The sequence below is a fragment of the Uncinocarpus reesii genome, genomic scaffold, assembly GCF_000003515.1.
Source record: "Uncinocarpus reesii 1704 scaffold_4 genomic scaffold, whole genome shotgun sequence".
Taxonomy (NCBI): domain Eukaryota; kingdom Fungi; phylum Ascomycota; class Eurotiomycetes; order Onygenales; family Onygenaceae; genus Uncinocarpus; species Uncinocarpus reesii.
The window spans coordinates 2,215,505-2,236,552 of NW_003052497.1; the positions used below are offsets into that span (position 1 = coordinate 2,215,505).

At 50.1% G+C, this 21,048-nt stretch overlaps 9 protein-coding genes across 9 annotated transcripts; 4 read left to right on the plus strand and 5 right to left on the minus strand.

The window, feature by feature from the left end:
• Positions 1-380: 380 nt before the first annotated feature.
• Positions 381-2,578, minus strand: UREG_06887 (uncharacterized protein; the record flags this gene model as incomplete). Its single annotated transcript, XM_002583874.1, has 4 exons — positions 381-610; positions 685-971; positions 1,029-1,461; positions 1,516-2,578. The coding sequence occupies 4 exons, from the start codon at positions 2,576-2,578 to the stop codon at positions 381-383; spliced, it is 2,013 nt and encodes a 670-aa protein (XP_002583920.1).
• Positions 2,579-3,128: 550 nt separating this feature from the next.
• UREG_06888 (uncharacterized protein) lies at positions 3,129-4,078 on the minus strand (the record flags this gene model as incomplete). Its single annotated transcript, XM_002583875.1, has 2 exons — positions 3,129-3,567; positions 3,651-4,078. The coding sequence occupies 2 exons, from the start codon at positions 4,076-4,078 to the stop codon at positions 3,129-3,131; spliced, it is 867 nt and encodes a 288-aa protein (XP_002583921.1).
• Positions 4,079-4,732: 654 nt separating this feature from the next.
• On the minus strand, positions 4,733-7,280 carry UREG_06889 (uncharacterized protein; the record flags this gene model as incomplete). Its single annotated transcript, XM_002583876.1, has 5 exons — positions 4,733-5,347; positions 5,413-5,435; positions 5,609-5,751; positions 5,926-7,083; positions 7,132-7,280. 5 exons carry the CDS (start codon positions 7,278-7,280, stop codon positions 4,733-4,735), a joined length of 2,088 nt encoding a protein of 695 aa, XP_002583922.1.
• Positions 7,281-7,975: 695 nt separating this feature from the next.
• Positions 7,976-9,681, minus strand: UREG_06890 (uncharacterized protein; the record flags this gene model as incomplete). The annotated part of the gene is made up of 2 exons (XM_002583877.1): positions 7,976-8,682; positions 8,784-9,681. The coding sequence occupies 2 exons, from the start codon at positions 9,679-9,681 to the stop codon at positions 7,976-7,978; spliced, it is 1,605 nt and encodes a 534-aa protein (XP_002583923.1).
• A 1,219-nt stretch (positions 9,682-10,900) lies between these two features.
• On the plus strand, positions 10,901-12,283 carry UREG_06891 (uncharacterized protein; the record flags this gene model as incomplete). The annotated part of the gene is made up of 6 exons (XM_002583878.1): positions 10,901-10,922; positions 10,976-11,149; positions 11,376-11,506; positions 11,561-11,638; positions 11,699-11,755; positions 11,816-12,283. 6 exons carry the CDS (start codon positions 10,901-10,903, stop codon positions 12,281-12,283), a joined length of 930 nt encoding a protein of 309 aa, XP_002583924.1.
• A 1,043-nt stretch (positions 12,284-13,326) lies between these two features.
• Positions 13,327-14,115, plus strand: UREG_06892 (uncharacterized protein; the record flags this gene model as incomplete). The annotated part of the gene is made up of 1 exon (XM_002583879.1): positions 13,327-14,115. The coding sequence occupies one exon, from the start codon at positions 13,327-13,329 to the stop codon at positions 14,113-14,115; it is 789 nt and encodes a 262-aa protein (XP_002583925.1).
• Positions 14,116-14,716: 601 nt separating this feature from the next.
• On the plus strand, positions 14,717-15,304 carry UREG_06893 (uncharacterized protein; the record flags this gene model as incomplete). Its single annotated transcript, XM_002583880.1, has 2 exons — positions 14,717-14,726; positions 14,820-15,304. 2 exons carry the CDS (start codon positions 14,717-14,719, stop codon positions 15,302-15,304), a joined length of 495 nt encoding a protein of 164 aa, XP_002583926.1.
• Positions 15,305-17,706: 2,402 nt separating this feature from the next.
• UREG_06894 (uncharacterized protein) lies at positions 17,707-18,943 on the plus strand (the record flags this gene model as incomplete). The annotated part of the gene is made up of 4 exons (XM_002583881.1): positions 17,707-17,889; positions 18,009-18,295; positions 18,361-18,574; positions 18,641-18,943. The coding sequence occupies 4 exons, from the start codon at positions 17,707-17,709 to the stop codon at positions 18,941-18,943; spliced, it is 987 nt and encodes a 328-aa protein (XP_002583927.1).
• A 384-nt stretch (positions 18,944-19,327) lies between these two features.
• On the minus strand, positions 19,328-20,029 carry UREG_06895 (uncharacterized protein; the record flags this gene model as incomplete). Its single annotated transcript, XM_002583882.1, has 1 exon — positions 19,328-20,029. One exon carries the CDS (start codon positions 20,027-20,029, stop codon positions 19,328-19,330), a length of 702 nt encoding a protein of 233 aa, XP_002583928.1.
• Between the last annotated feature and the right edge of the window lie 1,019 nt (positions 20,030-21,048).

Consider the following 21,048-nt stretch of genomic DNA (forward strand, 5'->3'; position numbering starts at 1 on the left):
AGAAGAGAAGATCGGGGACCGTTGCATCCCAATCCAAGTCATCAAGCCAGCTCAAAAATTTCTCGCTTGTGAGTTGATTATCAATGTCAATGCCTATTTCTGGAACTTCACCTGGAATAAGTAGTGCAGGCTGCTCTGAAAGATGTGTATTCTGCTGCCGAACCAGTTGCTCCTCTTGAGGACGAGTCGTATCCCGTCCGTCGTCACACTCGCCGGAAACGGCCGCGGTAGGGCCCCCGACCAAATTCCTCCCTGCGCCTTCAATCTGGCCCACGGAATGTAGCTGTTGGAACGATGGTAGTTGCTGCCCCTGTCCCAACTGCTGTTGCGGTTGCTGCTGCTGGTGGTGCGGCTGCAGGTGCTGATTTGTGGGCTGATAATTAAGGGTGTCGTCCAACAGTCTGCTCAGGACCTTTGTGATTTCGACGCAGACGCGTGTGGAGGGGGTGGATGGGAGGGCGGTGGTTTCGCACCAGGAGATGAGCATGTTGAGGTCGCGGATTATTTGGGAGCGGGGAGGGGTTGATGAGGGCCAGGGGGTGGAGGAGAGGGTGGATTGGTAGAGTTCGCTGGCGAGAACGCCGGCGGCGGGGAGGCCGTAGAAGAGGAACTAGGGAGTGAGAAAAGGTGTAAGTGAAGAAGTACGTGAGGGGGGAGGGATGAGGGACGGGATGGAAAACGTACGATCCAGGAGAAATTGGTTTGCATTTCCGGGGTGTGGGTCGGGCTGTTTGAGGAGGTGGAGGGCGGTGGAGAGGAGCTGGACAGAGGTGTTGAGAAGAGAGGAGTTTTCGGCGACGTTTTGCTGACAGAGGATGCGTTGGATTTGGAACAGGCTGTGAAGGTATTCAAGGTAGATGACTAGCATAGCGATACAGGCGATAGGCTCTATAGTTTTCCAACAACTTATATCGTAGCGGAACTGATTGGGAACACTAGCCCAGAGGTTCTGGCACTCTTCGCGGTTTTTGCTTTGGAATATAGTCAGTTTTTAATCTGAAAACTTCTTTTTTTGGGAGGGAACTTACTAGAGAACTTCCACGTAATTATCTGGCTTTCGTCCTAGAGAAAGTTCGAGGATCTTTTCTCGTTGAACCGCTATAATGTAGCGGAGCCTGAGGATGCTTGCTGGGCGGAATCGCCCTTCCTGTGTTCTTTCCAAATTCCAGCCATCCGCGTCGAGATTTTCAAGCGCCGCCGTAAGCGCATCACCGGTTAACATCAAGCTTTCGTCATCTAGGTCCAGAGGAAGGGTTATATCACAGTAAAGGAGCTGAACCCTTGGAGGCCGGCCCAGGAATGTGGCGAGATTTTTATCCGAGCGATATGCTGCCGAGAATATCCTCTTGCGAGTTTGAGAAAGGAAAAAAGGGATCCCGGGTCCGGGAGGCTGTTGACGGTGGTATCCCATTGCAAACATGTCAGATACTAGTGTCCCAAACCCTCTATAGACGATATAGCCTAATTCGAAATTAGCATAACTCGAACGAAGATGGGCTTTCGGGAGATTCATACTTGTCTCGTCAAGGACCATTGAAGTGAGAACACAATGCGTATGCTCCAACCATATCATAAGATCATTGATCTTTTCATGCTGTCGACATATCTCAATTATATCGTTGCTGGCAGCCACCATTTGAGTCGCAAAAGACTGCTTCGTGAGCGGTTCTCCGTCCCCAAAACGGATCGTCGGGTTGTCAACAGGGGGATTTAATCCACTGACCACACTCAACCCGGCCATGACGAAAATAACCCCTATAAACTCCCATCTCAGATTCTCACCGGTGAATGACTGGTAAAACTCTTCTGCCGTCGCTGTGTCCGAGACTTGGAGCGGCTTGGCCGTATTCTGACTGATCTTTCGGTACAGGTTTTTCTGCTTTGGATTGGACAAGTCTTCACCCTCCAGATGCTTCCGGGTAAAACGAAGCGCGTCCAAGATCAACGGAGCAGGGATGACGGTAAACAAGCCGGGCTCATAGTAGATTTCAATGAGCTTCTCGAAGAGATCGAAAGCAGAAAGCAGCCTAAAAAGCTGGGACTGGAGGGAGAGATGCTTGTTTTGCCAGCGTGCTAGCTCCGGTGGCAATGGCTGAATACCGAGATTCGAGAGCTGGGGAGCAGTGTCATGGAAGACCGAAAGAAAGCTCGTCGAACCCAGATAGGCATTGTGGCTGATCGTTGCCCCAGACTCTAGGTTGCTGTTGGGAGGGGAAAGAAGCGATGCGCCGATGGATTCTCCCCGGTTTGTCTGAGCGGGTGAGTCTGTCCGTGGAGTCGACCTTTTGCGCTTGCTTGGCCGCTCTTGCGTCCCTTCGTTACCAGGTGCTGGTTTTGTCTGCTTGGTCAATGGCGCTGGATGATAGTAGCACTGGTCATTGGTCAACAGCCATATCCGAAAAAGCACATATCTGGGGGGAAGCCTTGCCTTGGACACAATTCCACGAGTTTCGCATCTTTTACAAATGGGAACGGTATGGTCACATTTGACCTTAGAGATGCGACAGGGCTCGCACGAATGCGGTTTGCCATTGCGCCGAAGCAATGGTGGTGCGGGCCTCTCACCCAACTCGTGCATTGGGAGCGCAAACTCAAGCAGCATCAATCCGGTCACATCAAGGGCCCAGCGAATTACACAGGCAAAGAGTCAATCTTCCGTTCAAGGGGGCTTCGGCCATCCGGTGTCTGCAATGACTGAACCTGGGGTTCGGATGGAAGCTTTTGGTTGCGAGCCAAGCGAAGCTAAAGCAGCGGCCATGCAAGGATTAGACACCCGGACAGGCTCTCTCCTTGAGCTGCTTGAATGGGCTCGACAGTTCCGCAATGCCCAGTCCAAGAGTATCAGAGAGTCAAGGGTTGCTTGCCGCTTCGCTGGGGAGAATCGCGCATTTTGAGTCTCTGGGCGGGCGGGGGCTTATCAATCTTATCAATCAGCGTAATGGCTTGGCACGTGCTTATGTCAGCCTTGGCGTTATCCAATATTCCATTGAATTAATTATTAAATTAAATCGATATTATTTTGCGGCAGTCAATATGATAGATACAACGTCCTCGTAAACTAACGCCTCACAAAAGTTACATGTTGCAAACCGATAAGCCATACATGATACACTTGCCCTGTTCAGCCTTCAGCGCAATATAGGTGTTCGGATTCGCTGGATGCGAAACGGTGCGTTCTCAGGGCTCGTTACTTCGAAATTCACAATCAGCTCGAACTTGGGAATGTTTGTCATCACTGCCATCGATGGCAGCACGTATCGCTCCAGCAGGTATGCGCAGTAATCACCCCCTGTCAGCACGTCCTTGAGAAAGGAGATCCGGATATCGCGAAGACGAGGGAGCCTCGAGAATGACCGCACGGCCACCGCCCACGTATCTTCGTTGAAGACTTCTTCGAGGCCATCACATTGGAGGGAGCAAGTGATTGCGAAACGGATGTCGATCCAGATAGAACGAACCGAATCCATGCGTTGGCTTGGGGTGCCCACAAACATCTTGTCCACGCCTACCGGAGTGAACGCCTTGAATGTAGCCTCTGCATAAAACACTTCGATGGCCTCTGTGTAGCTGTGGTTCATTCTGTTAGCGTGGGAACCGTTTGGCGCGAAAAAAATTATTAAAGAAAAAAATAAAGAGGAATGCACTCGTACATTTGGCGACACGTCTGGAGCAATGCGATTGGAACAATATCCGCCCACCGTATTCGCTGCGGGACATGGTGCTGCTGCTGGTGATGGTAACCGTGATTGTGTTGATGTCCTCCCCCGTGCCAGTCGATCTGCCTCACCACGGAAGGTCTTTTTACAGCCCTTCCGCCAAAGGCATAGGAGTATATCTGCCTGCGTAATTCCAGCGGCAATCTAAAGAAAACCGACTCAGTCTGTGGCTGATAGTCTTGCCGCCGTTGGTGCTGGGACTTTTTCCGCCGATGGACAGGCAGTGGCCTGTTGTCTGGCAGTGGAAGGGTCAAGGGATGCCTCAGTTTCCGTCCCTTGGTGCCCGTCCGGCGTCGCGAATATTCCTTGAAAACCCCATAGAGACTCAGGTAATGCAATGCCGATTTGAGGGAGCTGAGCATGGTTTGGATGAAGCCGGTGAGGTCGCCACAGAGCGGACTTCCATCGTCGTCGAGGTTTTCCCCGCAGCTTCTTATATCCTGATATCGCACCACGCTTCCCCCTTTTAATCACGCGGCACGAGCTGGGAGCTTCCCTGGCTGGTCACACAGCCACATCCAGGCGATCACCGGCGCGGCCATGCTCTCTCATTGGAACGGCGGGCTTCTTCCGGGGAGATTCGCGTGGGAAGGCAGAGCTGAAATTGGGGCAATTATTTTTCAGGGTTTCTGGCAGGCTTTCCATGATGCCGAACTGCACTGTTCCGTTTCAGGTCAAAATCAAGCAACCCTGCTCACTGGAAACGATTGAAACTAAAGGCGGCTAAGGGGCTTGGAATCGAAGCTTGGTTATTTAACTATGAAGGAGTCCGGCATCTCGTCTTTCTTCGCTCGTAGCGAGTAAATCCTGCTCTACTCATTAATCCTTCACATGCTCCTGTTTCACGCTTGGATACAGCACCAAGAGCAACACGCTACATTCGCCAATTTGATGAGACCTTGAATACATCTGTGACACGGTGATACATTTAACCATTGATGAGCTGATAGAATAGGATTGATTCAGACAACTCATGCTAAAGTCTACAGGTCGATATCAACATCTGAACTCCCGATTCACGGCCCCTCCGCTTTCTTGACCGCCTCGAAAATATCAACAAATGCTTCAGCATTCTCTGCGCCGCCAAGCTGATATTTCCCTTGGATAGTGAAATTAGGCACTCCAGATATAAACGACCGCTGAGCGCTCCTGACCTCACTATCAACTTCTGCACCCCCCTGGTCGCTTTCAAGCCACGCCTTGACCTCCGCTTCATCTAACCCGGCTTTGACGCCAGCCTGCGTCAACGCATGGTGCGAGGTGATATCCCCCTCGTTCTCAAAATAGGAAGCAAACAGCTCCTCGACCACCCGCGTTTGCGTCGCCTCCCCCTTGGTTTTGCCGAGCTGGATGAGCCGATGGGAGTCTCTGGTGTTTCCCGTGCGTCCGCCGAATTTGAATCGGATCCCCTCGGCGAGTCCCGCCTGTGCGGCTCGAGCGTGCATCATGCGTGCCCGCTCGGGGCCGAATCGCTGGTTGTAGTATTCCTGCTTGTCGATTCCGGGATTGGGCGCATTTGGGTGTAGATAGAAGGGGGACCAGGAGATCGAGAAGGTGTCGTTGGACTCTGGATGAGCCGCGCGATAGAGCTCGATGCCCTTCTCAAGTCTCTTCTTGCCAACATAGCACCACTTGTAGGCCGTTAGTAATTGACTCGCGGGCGGGGAACTAGTTAACTAGCTGTGGGACGACATACCGGGCAGACTGTGTCTGACACAACTTTGATCGCAAAGTTAGTCATTGTAACTTGCTCGTCGAAACCAATTTTCTCACTCCTCGATGGAAGACCAGAGTTCAAGCACGACTGGATTCAGGACTCCAGCCCCCAATGCAACCCCTCAATTTAATATCGCAGAGTAACGCCGTCTCGGAGTTCGGACGAAAGCTCGGACCATTGTTAATCCACCATCTCGCTCTTTGAATTTCTTCAATCAAAGATATAACTAGAGGACCTGGAACGGGATTCGAAGAGGTTGAGCACTTAAAGGCACTTCCCGAGACGACGTCACCAACCACCTCACGGCTAGTGTTAATACTATTAAAATTGGAGAACTATCAGTGAGTTGTGGATAGGGGCAGACAACGGATTTACATTCTTATATAAATGTGCCTGGTACAAAAGAGACCGACATATGTATCTCTAACTTCAGCGCTGTATACGATTCCCCCTGCTTTCAGGAAAATGTCTAGGATAGCGATTTCATCTCACAGCTTCTGCTCACTGACCACCCTCTGTGGTGCAATTGACATTCGTTCAGCCATCATGCTTATGCGTTCAAACGTCTTGATCTGATATAATTGCAGCATAACCGCAAGCGTCGACTTGAGCGACTCCATCTCTTCCATAATAATATCGATTTCAGTTTTATGAATCGGCCATTGGATAAGGAGCTTCAACATCATGGGGAATTGGCGACGGGCTGGCAATTGGAATTTGGAAAGAATAATCTCCACTTTCTCCATTGACTCCAAGCTGTCTTTAACTGTTTCGCCACACATCTCCTGCAGCTCTCCGGTGGGCATTGAAGTGCGAACGACCTCGGCGGCGGTTTTAAGAAGCCCTGAATACTGTATCAGCCTCTTTGAAAGGGCCTCTAACTCTTGAGGCGCGTTGCGTGAATCACGAAAGATAGTGCTTGACTTTAATGAAAGTGATGCGGCAAGTTCAACACACTGCAAAATGCTACTTGCAAGCCCAAGATTGGAGATGCTCATAGCAACTTGAGGCCTTTGTCGTTGAAAGAAATTTCTTGGCTTTGGTCGACTATTAGAACCTGAGTCAGGTAGGCGTGAGTGACCTTCACTTTTGTTGTGGTCAGGAATGTGCGGCGTTGTGGCTACTCTTGTCGATGGGTCCAAAAGAAGCTTTTGGGAGCCATTTTCATTTTGGTCTAGTTCTTCTTCCTCCTGAGCGGACAATACGTCCAAATCCAGAGAGCGCAAATACTCATTCATTTCACTAGCAAGAGTGTCGTGTTCAGTCTTTTCCGTTTTGGCAGTTCTAGTAATAGCATCACTTCCCCCCACAATCGCTACCTCTGAGGCGGCAGTCGATTGAAGGACTTTGCCTTTTGATATTTTTTCGAGCGGTGGAGGCGCTGTGCTGGCATCGAAATCGGTTGGAAGCGTATACGCCTTTCCGAGAGGTTGTGATGGTATGTTTGGTTTCGTTAGGAGACGCTCGTACACGAGGCTACTGAGGTCATCTACTCTGCGAAATAGACTATTTCCATCGACGATGTTCGAGTCCCAAGTGAGATAAGGCTGCATTCGATGTGCACTTCCATATGGTCCTGAAGTCTCAAGCAAGCCCCGGGGTGGGCGTGTGTGGACAGACTCTGGCTGGTTGAGGTTTCCTACAATTGACCTTAACCGTCAATATCAGGGCGCGCCGGGGGAAGAAGTTCATACTCACAGGATGCTGGTTTGTATCACGATTTTGACAAGATCAAGCTGCGCGGAGAGACACTGTCTGAACTTGTGAAGGTCATCAGCGGCCATCAAAGCCCACTGGACTTTTCTTGGAGCACTGCGAAAAGAGCCCCGCGCTGAGAGCTCGCCCATCGACTTCTCATATCGTCTGATGGTCTTTCGAAAGTCTTTGATGAGCCCCTCCACATTTATCGAGTACTGAGCAAGCTTATTGCGAAAGGAAACGGGGACGTTGGAGAGGTTGAGGCATTGGATTTCCTCCACAACCGAAAGAAAGGCTTCACATTGCTGTACCGCCAGTCGGAACTCGGTTTTGGAACCGCCTTCGTGTTGTAACGAGGAGATGACCCTCCCCGCAAAGCGCAAGAAAAGCACAATATCACTTGGAGAACAGCCGAAACTCATTGCCACTAGCTGGAGAGGATAAAGGCCACGTTGAATGTTCTAAAAAATCCGGTCCTCCTTGTGAGGGAGAGGAGCCTCGTCCGATCCATGTCTGCAAGGCTCTGGTTGGGCGAGGAGGGCGATCCAGTTGTTTTCCCCAGAAGAGGAATCAGTGCTATCGAGGCGTCAGAGCTGGGCCTCTAATTCGCAGGTCCTGAGTGCAACGGCCTCTACTAAACTGCTGGGAAACTAGCTGAAGGCGGACGATGGACATCTCGTCATCTAATTTCCCACATTATTCAATTGATCGCAGCAAGTTTCCTGAAGCTCAGTTTTCTGTTTGCAAAAGTCCCAATAGTATAGTATAATGATTCTTCTAAGAAAGATCAAGGCAGTCTAACAACGCACACGAAAAAAAGGGCATCTAGTCTGGAACAAAAGCCCTACTCCATGGTTGACTTCTGGGGCCACACAACCTTCCCTTTCGTGACCTCCTCTATGTCTTGGATGATGAGGTCCATAGGAATGAAGAACCCCATTCTCTTCCCCTTGCTGCCGCCAAAATAGACACCGGCAACCTGCCCATTGACTGAAACAAACACAAAAGATCCTGAGTCTCCTCGTTTAGCTCCAGGCTCGAATGCCCAAGCGGAAACAAGCTTGTCGTCTTGCTCAAATCGGTGCTTGATGGTTGTTTTGATACCATTGACTCGGCCACGAGCCCACCCGCTCGACCTTCCCTTCAAGTGAACGCGCATCCCGGCCCGAATGGATGGTGACCACGTGCTAGCCTCTCTTCCTTTCCAAGCCGGCTTCGTCATTGGCGCATCTCTGAGTTTCTCGCTTGTTTCGAGAGTGGAAGGGAATTGAACGAGCGCCCAGTCCATTATCCAGCTGCACCCAGCCTCATCACGAGTCCGGACTCCCGAGGATGAGAAAACGTGTCCGTGCTGTTGAGCCTGGGATTTGATATGATGAGCCAGTAGCTTGCTCTCTTCAATATACCGCTTGACTTCCCGAATTTCTGCTTCGCGAGACGGATGATTTGAATTCTGGACATCTTCCAGCTCTCCCTGTATTCTTTCTGCAATCGCCGACAATGATTCATCCACATCAACGATTGATGGAGATGATACTAGTACCTTTCTCTCTATCGAAACCTTATGAGTCAGAGAAAGGCTTTTATTTCCGGCAGTAACTTGTGGTGAAGAGTTAGTGAGCTTCTCATTCTTGTGTTCTTGGTGACCTTACCTTCTGAAAGAGTTGGATCCCGAACAACGTGGTGATTCGTTAAAGCAAACTGTATAACATCACACCCAGGAAGTTTCAATCTAATAAACCCCCCAAGAGTCCCGAACGCGGCTGTGTTTATGGGACCAATGCTACTCCCATTTTCAAGTCCATAAGGGCCACCTAAGGGACCGCGCAATACCGACGGCTCCTTTGCATTGTCGGAAGATCGGAATAGGTCATACGCTTGGGTCAATCGAACCTGCCAACCGTGGCATTGGCTTTGGATATTTGGGATGATATCGTTCCACCATGTAGCATCAGACGCATCATACGCATCAATCAACACGGTGGCAGGACACTCCGCAATGTTCGAGGCCGTGCCACAGCGGAATACGTCGATACTCTGCCAATTTCTTTCCTTCACTATTGCAAATACCTTGGACTGGTAGTCGCGTTCCCACAGTTGTAGTACAGGATCATCTTCGGTGATGCAATGCAAGGGCGCTTTCAACTGATCCACGTCTAGGAACTCGATCCTTTTGAAAATGCCTTTTCCGCCCCAACAACTTCGGATATCTGTTAGACAGTGTAGCCATGATCCGGTTCGTCCTTTGCAGTTGATTACCAACGTGCGATCGCTATCTTCTCCGGGCTCTGAGTCCAAACTGTGGCGAAACGCTAATTCAAGACTCTTAGCTTGTACTGCATGTCGATCAAGGATTCTCCACATAGAGGCTAGGCACTTTATATAAGTGAGATCTTCATCTTCCAGGTAAACAACCCCTCCACCGAGCTCCGGGTCATCCTCTGGTGAATTTCTGTAGTCACCTTCAATCAAAGTCGTTTTCAGGGGCAGAATCGGGAGAGGGCTCGGCCATCCAATACGATACGGTAGGCGGGTGTCGATATCCTGCATATCTCGGGGTCGTGGTTCTAGCAATCTTAAAATATCGGTATTCTCTATCCTTGACTTTTATCTCTCCTTCTCAACGGCACGTCTTTTGAACCTCGAGGAACATGGGGGCTGGTTAGCTCGCATTTTATACCCTGAGTGGCTGGCATTACCCGTAAGAGGATGGGCCCCCAACCTAAGGGATTGTGTTGCTACCGCGGTTTCTGCCATATCCTCCGTTTGCCTGGTGGCATATCAGCACAGGGCTGCTGTATCCTACTGTCGTAGTCATGCTGGCTCCGGATACGGCCGTCTCGTAGGGAATTCCGATGTTAAAAGACAACTTTGTAGCTCGTAATGAAAACGATTGAATGAGTAGTAGGTTGGTACTCTATCTGGTACCTGCCGCCTATTTTAAGCTCATGATACTCACACTGATCAGTTGGCTTCCTCCTGGAAGCAAACAGAGGACGAAGACATCATCCTGCTTGTTGTTTGGTAGAATTCACCATGAAAGCAGTCTGAGAACAGTCAATTTTCAATGAAAATAGCATCTTCTTTCGGGGAATGGAAGATGACCGGGCTATTGCAGTGAATCAGAGGGAAGACCGTCATGCTTCCCCTTCAAAGCCTTAAAAAACATCCAATATTGGCCACACCAAGGTGACTATATGTTTTGCCCTTTCAATAGTAGACTAGTAGTAGAGGCGCTTCAACTAATATTGCCACCTCCCAATGGATGTGTGCTAGCTTGTTCAGTTCCCTTTTTGCAAGAAAAAAAAAAGGAAATTTGTTGAATGTTCTCTGCATTGTGGCCACAAGTTAAACGGACTGGCTAGTTAGTTGATTCCAGAGTAGTCAGCTCGACCATTAGTTCAAGGTTTGCCATGACTGTGAACACTGTTGAATATATTCATCAGAGTAGCATATGACTCGGAGATAAAATGACTGCGAGATGGACTTTACTAAAGCCCGGATCAACTGAGCGGGATCTGCGCCTTTTGTAGCCCCGCCAAACCGCCAAACGCACCCCCGCGATCCCCTCGGCTTCGTAACCTGGGGACAAATTTCTCGAGTCGAGATGTCATCTGGCCCGCTGAAAATCCACTTTATGACGTGAAAGCTTCTGGATCACTAGCGGGGTTTCGCTGCTGTCAAGGTATATAAGGAAGCTCAACTCCTGCTCACGAAGAGAGGCATTGATCACGGTTGTCTTGCAGACTAAATAGAGAAATAGACCAGAATGGCTCGAATTCTTTTGACAGGTACTGTCCCCGCTTCGTCAAGTGGAACGAATTGCTAACGGTGCCGTGAGCAGGCGGAAGCGGCTTTATCGCCGCCCACGTACTTGATACTCTTCTGGAGCGAGGCCACTCGGTCGTCACGACAGTCAGGTCGGAAGAAAAGGCCCGGAGGATCAGAGAAGCACACCCAGGCGTTCCCAAGGAGAAATTAGACTTTGTGATTGTGCCTGATATCTCAAAGCCCGACGGTAAGATTCTGTCTTGTGATGGTCAAGGATTGAAAGCTGAGCGGTTCGTTTTCAATTGCTAGCATTCGACAAGGCTGTCATATCTGATCCTCCGTTTGAAATTGTGATTCACACTGCGAGCCCATTCCATTTCAGGGCCACTAATGCATATGAGGAACTATTAAAACCTGGTATATTGTTATTCATTCCCGCATGTGGCTATAACCTTTTCTAACAACGCTTATAGCCATCAATGGTACTATGGGGATCCTTCATGCTATCAAGAAAAGTGCTCCCACTGTCAAGAGAGTGGTGATAACGTCGTCCTTTGCGGCTATAATTGATACGACGAAACCACCAACTCACGTTTACTCCGAGGTAAGGTTTCCCTTCATATTTTTGCCCATGAGTATGCTAACTCAATGCCGGTAGAATGACTGGAATCAAATGACTGAAGCAGATGCGGCAACTAGTCCATTCCTGGGTTACCGTGCAAGCAAAAAATTCGCTGTATGTTCATTTCTTTTTCTATCAGGACTTCAAATGCTGACGGGGAATCTCTGATGACAGGAAAAAGCAGCTTGGGATTTTATGGAAAAGGAAAAACCAAATTTCACTCTTGCAACGGTACGAATTACGAGAGATATCAGCGCTGCAGAGCGCAGAGAGCTAACATAACTATCGTAGTGTAACCCACCACTGGTGATTGGCCCTGTGGTCCATTATCTAAGCTCCTTGGACGCAATCAACACCTCTAATGAGCGAATCCGTGATTTTATCACCGGCGCAGCAAAGCAGAGCTGTCCACCCACTGCTAGTCCCCTCTGGGTCGATGTCCGTGATATCGCGGTCGCCCATGCGCTAGCAGCCGAGAAGCCAGAAGCTGCCAATCAGCGATTTTTTATCGTTGCCGGCAAGTTCTGCAACAAAGACATGGTGGAGGTCATCTCAGACGAGTTCCCGGAACTGCGGGACAAGTTACCCCAGGGAGAAGCATTGAAGCCTGGAGAGGAAGTTGCCGCGTTTGGGTTTGATAACCGCAAATCGAAAGAGGTCCTGGGTCTATCATATCGGCCCTTTAGGGAGTCGATTGTTGATACTGTTAAGAGCCTCGAGCCTTTGCTTAGTCAAGTCGGCACGACTTCACCTATGTAAAAAGGAATATAGCTAGTTGACTGGCAAGATAAGAATGGCCGCATTTCAGAGTGGCTAGTCTCTTTTGTATGTTCTGGCTAGTTGGATGTAGAGTAGAGTTGTGATTTGCTGGAATCAACACTGGCACTTTGAATGGTTTTAAAAGGTTTCCGTAGCCACAGGGTACTTCTTCAACCACTCAGTTTTCCCAAAGCAAGCTGCCTCAGCCTCTAGAAATCGTGTGATGCTATGATTTAGCTCTGTAGCCATCAGCTTCAACAGCTACATCGTGAGTTATCCAGAAAACAGAATGAGAGTGCAGACCTTCCACTGTCATCTCTCGTCTAGCTTGCAAGGAGTAATGGTCACGGAATTCATGGACGAGAATGAGATCGTCCGGAAGCTGGGTGCCTGCTCCATTCCGCTTTGTCAACGAGGGTATCTCTTATCCACAGGAAGTATTCAATATATTAACCAGCTGGGACGGCGTATATGCAGCTTCTGTCGCCCCTCATTCTCCGAACCACCTCCTGCTGGCGCCTTGTGTTTGGGCGTATCGACGCGCCATTGGGCCCTAAGATATTACACCGGCCATAAGCGGAAAGGCTGGACAAGAAGCCATTAGTACGTACAGATATACGTCGCGGGATCGAGAGCCCGAGGTTGAACCTTGCCGGAGTGAGTAAACAGGTCGAATGCGCCCTGTGGTCGCAAGGGCCACGCGTGTGCGCGAAGACGAACAGTAGGACCGTAATTTGAGCGGAAAAGCTCCGTTGGCAATGAGGTGAACGAGCGGATAAAATAGCTCCGCATCCTGAGAAAGGATGGCAGGGGAGTAATTGTGTTTTGGAGATCCTATCAATTAATTCCTCCAACGTATCATATAACCAGAACTGCTTTTGATATTGGTCCACAAGGCGGTCACGTGACCAACCCGCGCAGACCTCCATAGCCCTCTATGGTGACGGGCAACAATGGCATTCATGCCCTTAATCTCTCTCTGACAATTGCCTTACTATGCCAATTCTGCTCCGGACTGGGTTTTCAACGGCGCCAAACACGAGATGTCTACTCCACCTAGACGACCACGCCCCAAAATAACGTGGTGGATGCGAATAAAGCACCGATTGCGATACCTTGAGAGCCCCCTAGCACTCAGAGGGTCTATCATACGTCTCCGACATCGCCACAAGCATCCATATCTAGCTCTTCTCCGTCTTTGCATGCCTACTGCAACTTTCTCTTGGTCATACCCGGTACCCACTCCCCCCTCGCCCTTGGCTCTTATCGAAAATCCAGACCTAGGCTGGGAGCGTCGATATGACAATAATATCAAAAGCCTTGAGACAGTCCCGATCTGGCGTTCCCGCGATACGCCTCTTCGGTGCCTTTATCGGCTCTACGAGGCAATCATGGGTGGAGACGAGATGCTTCCCGTCGTTGGTTATGAAACCGAGTACTTCTTTCGTCAGGGTAGAAGGGCCTGGGAGTTGCATCGCATTCCGGACCCTCGTGATCCGGACCCCATTCGCTATGCGCTTCTTGCTTGCATCTTAGAGTCACTCTTAGATTCTTTCAATTGGCGACTAAGCATTGGAATGCGGAGAGACGGAAATCACATTCCTCCGACAAATTGGGACGGCGTCAACAACCCGTATGCTCCTTATGAACCGATGACATTGCCTTCATGGCCACAGCAAGTCCCACCTGTTGACAAACAATACTTGAAAGACGTCATGCCTGAGAGGGTGATCGACTCCCAGGGACTGTTGATGCTTCATACCGACGGGAAGGATGAAATTTTTACCAAGAGAAATATTGCCGCAACGGGGCACAAATTCTGGACTATTTGATTTCTACACCCGATTATTGATCCCTGCTGGCTTTCGATGCCAACAGATAGGATCTTGTAATGGATTCAGTGCTTGTACTTGTGGTCTCTTATGACAACTAGAACCGGGGGCCCTGGTAAAACGTTGTTCATGAGTGGAAAGTCTTGAAAGCATCATCTGGACTCGGAAGTGGCTTTCACCTTTTTGAAATAAATCATATCCTGTGGTTCGAAATCCAACAGCCTCAATTTCGGTGGAATAAGACTCCTTCTCGCTCCACGTATTAAGAGAACAAACAAGATATCCAAACACCGCCCTGCCAGTAACGAGTTCAGGATTCGGAATGCTCTTCAGCTGATGTTCTATTGCGTCGGACCTCAGATCCGATCAAGTACAGTACGAACTTCATTGCCAGCTCATCCATTACACCACCTTCTTACCCCGCTTAAGACCACTCTTTCCCATTTGCCAAGATGTAACAAGGGTAACACAACGGGTATGGGGAGACGACTTCTTAGGCATCGAAATCCCTTTTCCGGCGAGGGGGGTTGATGGGCGGACGGACGACCCGATGTGAAAAAGACGGTTTCAGTTGATAGAACAACGCAATCAGCCAACACTTATGGAGAAGGGTAAGCAACTTGGCAAAGCGGACTTGGACAAAGGTTAGTCAATACCTACTGGTTTTCGCGGGTTGAAATGACTGATGCAAAGAAAGTACCTAGGACTCGCCGCGCTCGACGCTGCGATGGGAGAGGACGCCCTAATCTATGCGTTCTCGCCTATCACCATCATATCGCCGGGTGGCTACGTCGCAGTTACGTTTTTCCAAAACCGAGCGTCGACAGAAGACATTGATTTCTTTATCGACCCGGAATACGCTCGCGATCAAGACATACTGGGTGCCATTCGCAAGGCAATGCGTCAAATCGGCCGCAGCTTAGATCTTGGAGAATCATGGATCAATGATGCTGTCTCACTGTTTCTCACCCTCGACGCCCGCCGATCGCTTTTCGAGGACGCACAAAAACAGAATATCGTCCTCTGGGAAGGAGCAAACTTGAAAGTGTTAGCTGCGCCGCTGGAATGGGGTTTGGAAACCAAACTCAGGCGTCTCTCGACAAAGCCAAATCATCCGAAGACGAACACGGATATGAGTGACATTCTTGTTATTCTGAAATTCTTGAAAGACCGGGATGGAGCACCGTGAAGCGGACAGAGATCAAAGCATTGAATAGAAACGGCTTTGATGTTCCTGTCAAGGACGATGTACTAGATAAAGTCGCGGCAGAGTATCAGCAAAATTTGGCAAGGATCCTTTTAGTTGATGGAGGCGGTGATACCCTGTGCGTATAAGGATGGTTTTTGGCGCAACAAACCCTCCAGCATACGGATGAACAGTAGAAATATCACTTCTTCGCTCTCCATTGGAGAAGCCGTGGCACCCATCCCCTAGCAGTAAGGATTTGGACTCTGACCGCATCTCGCGCCTAACAGCAGCTTTTCGCCTAGTTATTATCCCCTCTCCAAGACCCCCCAGTTGCTCCGCAGATGGCATTATCATTCTCTAGCAGCCTGGATTTCTTGTCGACCAGCCTCGAGCCATCACCTGAAAGACTGAAGGAACTTTGCTTTTGTCAAAGCAATCATTTTCTCGCCCCTTCTTTGCCAAGTGGGGCGAAATTCATGAAAAAGCAAAATTACCCGTAGTATCTGACTATCGGATTATTGAGATGTCTCCTGGAGAGAGAGGGCCCCGTTGGCGATGGTGTTTGGGATGATAAGCTTGCCACGGGATCAGAGGGCAATCATCCGTCGAGAGAGGCAGTCCACTGTTGTATCAGCACCGTGAAACCATGCGCAAGCTGAGGGAGCCAGTATGGTGTTGTGATGAACAAGTGGAAAATGTGCAATGTTCTGGATGAAGAACACCAGGCCTATCTATCTATCACTTTTAGAAAATAGACCTATCCACACAACCATGCCCAAGGCTCAGGCGAGAAAATTGCTCTGGCTGCAGATGAATTCAAAAGGCATCCCCAGCAGCATCGTCAAGCACCAATCCGTCCCCCCTGAGCCGAATTGTTGCCCCAAGCATCACCTGGTCACCTTAGCCTGGGGACGTTATGAGCCCCGCTTCACAATCGGGCTAAGGAAACTCTCTCCCAACCGTCCCTTGCATGCTCGTATCCCCCGACACTCACGATGCCAGGCCAATATCTCACCTGCATGGAGGGTTTCAACCTTCAGGTTTCGCTGCCCATCGATGCAGGCTTTCCTGCTTTGAAAGCCTTTCCCATTGACCCCCAGACCCGGCTGCGGAAGCATCGACCACTCCCATCAACTCGATTCACGCCTCTGGCCTTAAGCTTCCGACGGATCAGCAGCAGTGGAGTCCTTGCCCTTGACTTGGGAACCGGCGATCCAGCGGCCCCCTAGCGGCTCGAGTCGTTGAAATGCTTTTGCGATCCATCAGAGCCGCGACCGTGAGGGTTGACTTTAAGCACGCGGCAGCTGCAGCCACCTTCCCAGCAACCTAAACCTACTCTTCGGGATTTGCGACATGAGAAAGTGAGGAGGCATACAGGTGAGGACGAGTCTCAGACGTCGAGGAGAACGGAGCGGATATGGCAGGAAGTGCCTCATTCATGTGCCGAGGGACGACGCTCCTGGTTGTACGAAACGCTCTGCAACTACAGAGTACGGAGTACGAAGTCGAGCCTGGTGTATCTCGACTGTTGCCATCTGAGGGGCTCGATTAACTCGAAGTGGTTGCGGTCTGAGCACATATACTAATGGAGATCTGTGGAGGGTTTATTTCAAGAGCCAAACCCCGAAGCGATGATTGGAGCGGGGAATTCCCGAATGCCAGGAACTGACAGGTTGCTTGATGAACAAGAATTTACGACCAGGGTAGTTCATCAGTCTCAGCCTGCGCCCAAGGAGGATTGGCTCTGCCAAAGCCTGGTTCTCTAGGGGGTCCTGGGACGTGCGTCCATGACATGATATCGGGAGTACAAAACGCGCCTCAATGCACGTTTGAGGACCCTGGATACCTACAGACGGAGGCCATACGGAGACCATAACTACGGAAGAGCAACATCCCACGCTGAATTTGCGGGTGTTCCTCCAATTCGCCATGAGCAAGCCGGCAAAACGGCCAGAACCCAAAGCCCCGGCCGATTGCTCACCGGCCAATCAACAGGGTTCAAACCCGCAATAGCCAGTGGAGCAGCTTACATGCACGACGGCGGCTTCCTGCCAACGTTTCTGGTTTTACGCTCCGTGTTCGCCTAGACGGAAACGGGCAATCGTCCCCATCCTCTATTGACGTGAGAGCATCCCTCCCAGGGCCTGAGACGATCTCCCTGGGTGTAACGGCCCGGTCTTTTAAAGATGCCGCATTCCTCCCCTCAGATCGTCCTTCGCCCTTCCAAAGGGATTCGTGATTCCCTTGTCGCTCGTTCTTCTCCTTGGGAGTCGCTCATTCAGTCTGTCGGTGTGTGGAAAGTCACAGTTCCTGGCATGCACCTGAAGTCCAGCATGGAACCAACCCCATGACAAACACCTTGGGGCTTGTTTTCGACTTTAAAACAAAATTGACCGGTCGCCATGCGCAAATTCACAATCCGGGATGTGGGGGACGATATAGGACGCCCTGATCATGACCCGGATGGTTTGGTTCTGGAGGCATGGGCTCAAGGGTTCATGGTAGGAACCTTGGTCTTCATGGCTGCCATCACCATCGCTAACATGCGGCGGCGCGTCTTGCTTCACAAACTCATTCTAGCAGAGGTAACGAGAGATTCTCCTTCCCCGCCTTGTGTCGCGACGTTTTCGGAGTTGCCGTTCTAAACGGAGAAGAGCATCTGGGGATATAAGACATGCTGACGCTGTGCAACCTTGGTAACTAGTTGATCCTCGGCATCGGGCACGGTACATTTATCTTCGCGCATGAACCTGTCTATGGCTGGTATCTCTCTTGCACCGCGATCGGATTGAATATGTCCTGGAGTCTTCATAATGTCATTGCCTGGATGAAAAACAGGCCGTTTATGAGTCGGAGAGTGTCCATGATCTATATTGGAACGGTCATCTTGGTCCAACCCTACTGGGTGCTCGAAATATACGCAAACTTCGCATTCTTCAATAATATCAATGACTTGTTCTTAAAAACCCGCCCTTGGGAGCCTCTTTTCCGGTGAGATACTATTCTTTTCTTTCACTTTATACCAAGACGGGATCACTCAAGGATAATTGTGATAGGGATCCTTGGTGGATATACACTACGTGTAACCTGTTCTGGGTTATCAAATCCCAATATGATTTTAAGATCGTTGAGCTGTTACGGAATGGCCCACGATTCGGCGTGATGCTAGTTGCCATGTGCATTTCTATCGTTTTTATCCTCCTCGACACGTTGAGTGTTCTGCGTGTTCTTAAAGGAGCATTGCCTACCGGCATCAATCCATTCTGGAAAGTAAGCTCAACCCAGCCCAATATTTTAAGCATTGCTGGTCACAGACACTCATAATACTCGTACCAGTTATCCTTTGTTTTTAAATGTCTTTGCGATGCTGTCGTGCTTGATGACTTCAAAACGGCACTCGATCGGCTTCGAGATTACTGGCTGGAGAAGAACGGGGTAGACGTGGACGAGAACTCAGATCGACAGCCAACCGGCACAAACCCGCCAGGCACCCCGGCGAGTAGATCGAGGTTCTGGCGAAATTCTGCAGGAATCATAGAACCACTCGAGTTGAAACGGCAGCAGAAGGCGGAGGATATGAACTGTGGAAGTTCAAGCTTCAGTAATGAGAACCGCGTCAGCCCATTCCGGCATGTATGACTTTTGCGGCCTTCATCGCGACGATTGTATATGTATGAAATTATTGCGATATGTATATATAATTAATAATCGGTAAGGGTTTTCAGCTTCCGAAAGAGAATTGATTCAACTATGGATTTATCTGATAACCATTTCACTGATGACCACAATGGAGCAGGTTGTTTGTATGCCTAACTTATTATCAACCTTCAACATCTTCCACTGAGGAACAGCAACCGAAAAGGCCAATCTGCCACATATCCTGGCAATTTCGCATCTTATAGATCATGACGGTAAGGACAGATTCGCTTCTTTCGATGAGTTAGCCTCGACTCCAGCACAACGCACATGGGAATCTATCCGTCCCTCGGTACTTACTTGCGGGTAGAAGCTATGGCTTTTACTTCAAAGCTCGCGAAGAGTGGCCCAGTTCTCGGAGATACCCGCCGGCCCATAGATCACCTCCTCCTTTGGCGTTCCGGGGCCGTATCGGAAGCGAACGTACTTGGTTCCACGGAACGCATACACTTCCACGTCGGTGTTGCTGTTGGAGTTAGGAACAAAAGCGTCCACCTCGTCGAAACCGGCGTCCCGAAGGATCTTCCATTCGTCTGTGATTTTGGCTGGTCCAAACACTACTTCTTCCTTTGGTGTGCCGGGGGTGTATCTGACGCGGATGTACTTGGTGCCACTGAAGAAGTAGGCTTCTTCCTCATACTCGGGCTTTGTGGACGGAATGGGGATGACAGCGTCGACCTTGTTAAATCCAGCGTCACGAAGTGATTTCCATTCATCCACGATGTTCGCGGGGCCGAAGATCTTGGATTCTTCTGGTGTCCCGGGGACGAAGCTGAAGCGGACATAGCGGTTTCCGCTGAAAGCGTACACCTTCTGGGGATTTTTGACGGACGGGAGCATTGCATCTACGGAGCTGAATCCGGCGTCGCGAATGACCTTCCATTCATTCGTGATGGTGGCGGGGCCAAACACCTTACGCTCCTCAGGTGTTCCGGGCTTCCACCACATGCGGAGGTATCGAGATCCCTTGAAGAAATATCCTTCATCGGGGTATCCTGGGGTGCGGAAGGCGGCTTGAATGCTGACCATTGTGGGAGCGGGGGAATCGATTAAGAGCTTGATAAGAGTATGGCAAGAGTCAGGTAGACAAGATCGGTGCAAGTGAGTTTGAAATTGAAAAGCAGGCCTTGATATCGAGCTGACCCAGGCTTTATGTATTCCAGCCGGTTCGAGGGATTGCCTTCGCCCCCTCATCTATGTCGCATTCCCTACACCATATCGACGTGGACATTTCGAGGAATCCTTGATCAGTCGGCCCCACACCGTGAATACGGACAACGGAAGATCCTGAGGAGGCTGGCTGACCTTGTTCTAACGGTTGCGTTTGATAGCCGCCACGAATTGAAATCCCAACTTTTTTCCGGGCCGTTAACAGCGCTGGACCGGTTGATCCACAGACAACGCAATTCACCACCGACGAAACTGGAGATGATAACTTGAAGAATTTTCAGCATCGTGAGAAACCTGATTAAAACGACTTGAAAGGATGCAGTTTTCCCACTCGGATGTATTTCCAATCGGGCGGGAACCACCGCTGCTTGCCACACCTTATCGGGTCTGGGATCCCTTCATCGGCTCCAGTTGAACTGGTTTCGTGCCCTATTGCTAGACCCTCCGGGCCTTGAAAGCCTTGATCAAGGTACCTGTTATCGATCCTGGCTCCCAGCGCTTGCCTTTTACTCCTATCCAAAGACAAGGTGCGGGTGAAAGAGGAGTCAACGCACCCCTCAAAGCCGCGATATTCCCTCCGTGACCATCATGACCGTGAGCTCCAAGCAAGTTCCGCTTACTTGCCGGATGGATCTCTGCCGCGAAATCGACTATGAGTCGATCGATGATTTCTCGCCTCAAGTTTATGGCATCAATGCAGATCGATCGTCCTGGATTCAATTTTGAATTCATAATGCTGCGAGAGTCAGGACAGCCACAGCCCGGGTATCAGTTGTTGCCATCACGAAACCTGTTTTGGCTGGCTGGGACGGCAGTCGTCTTCCGAGCCGTTTGAGGTTTCGTAAAACCTGCCGCGTTGATAACGGAGATGTTTGATA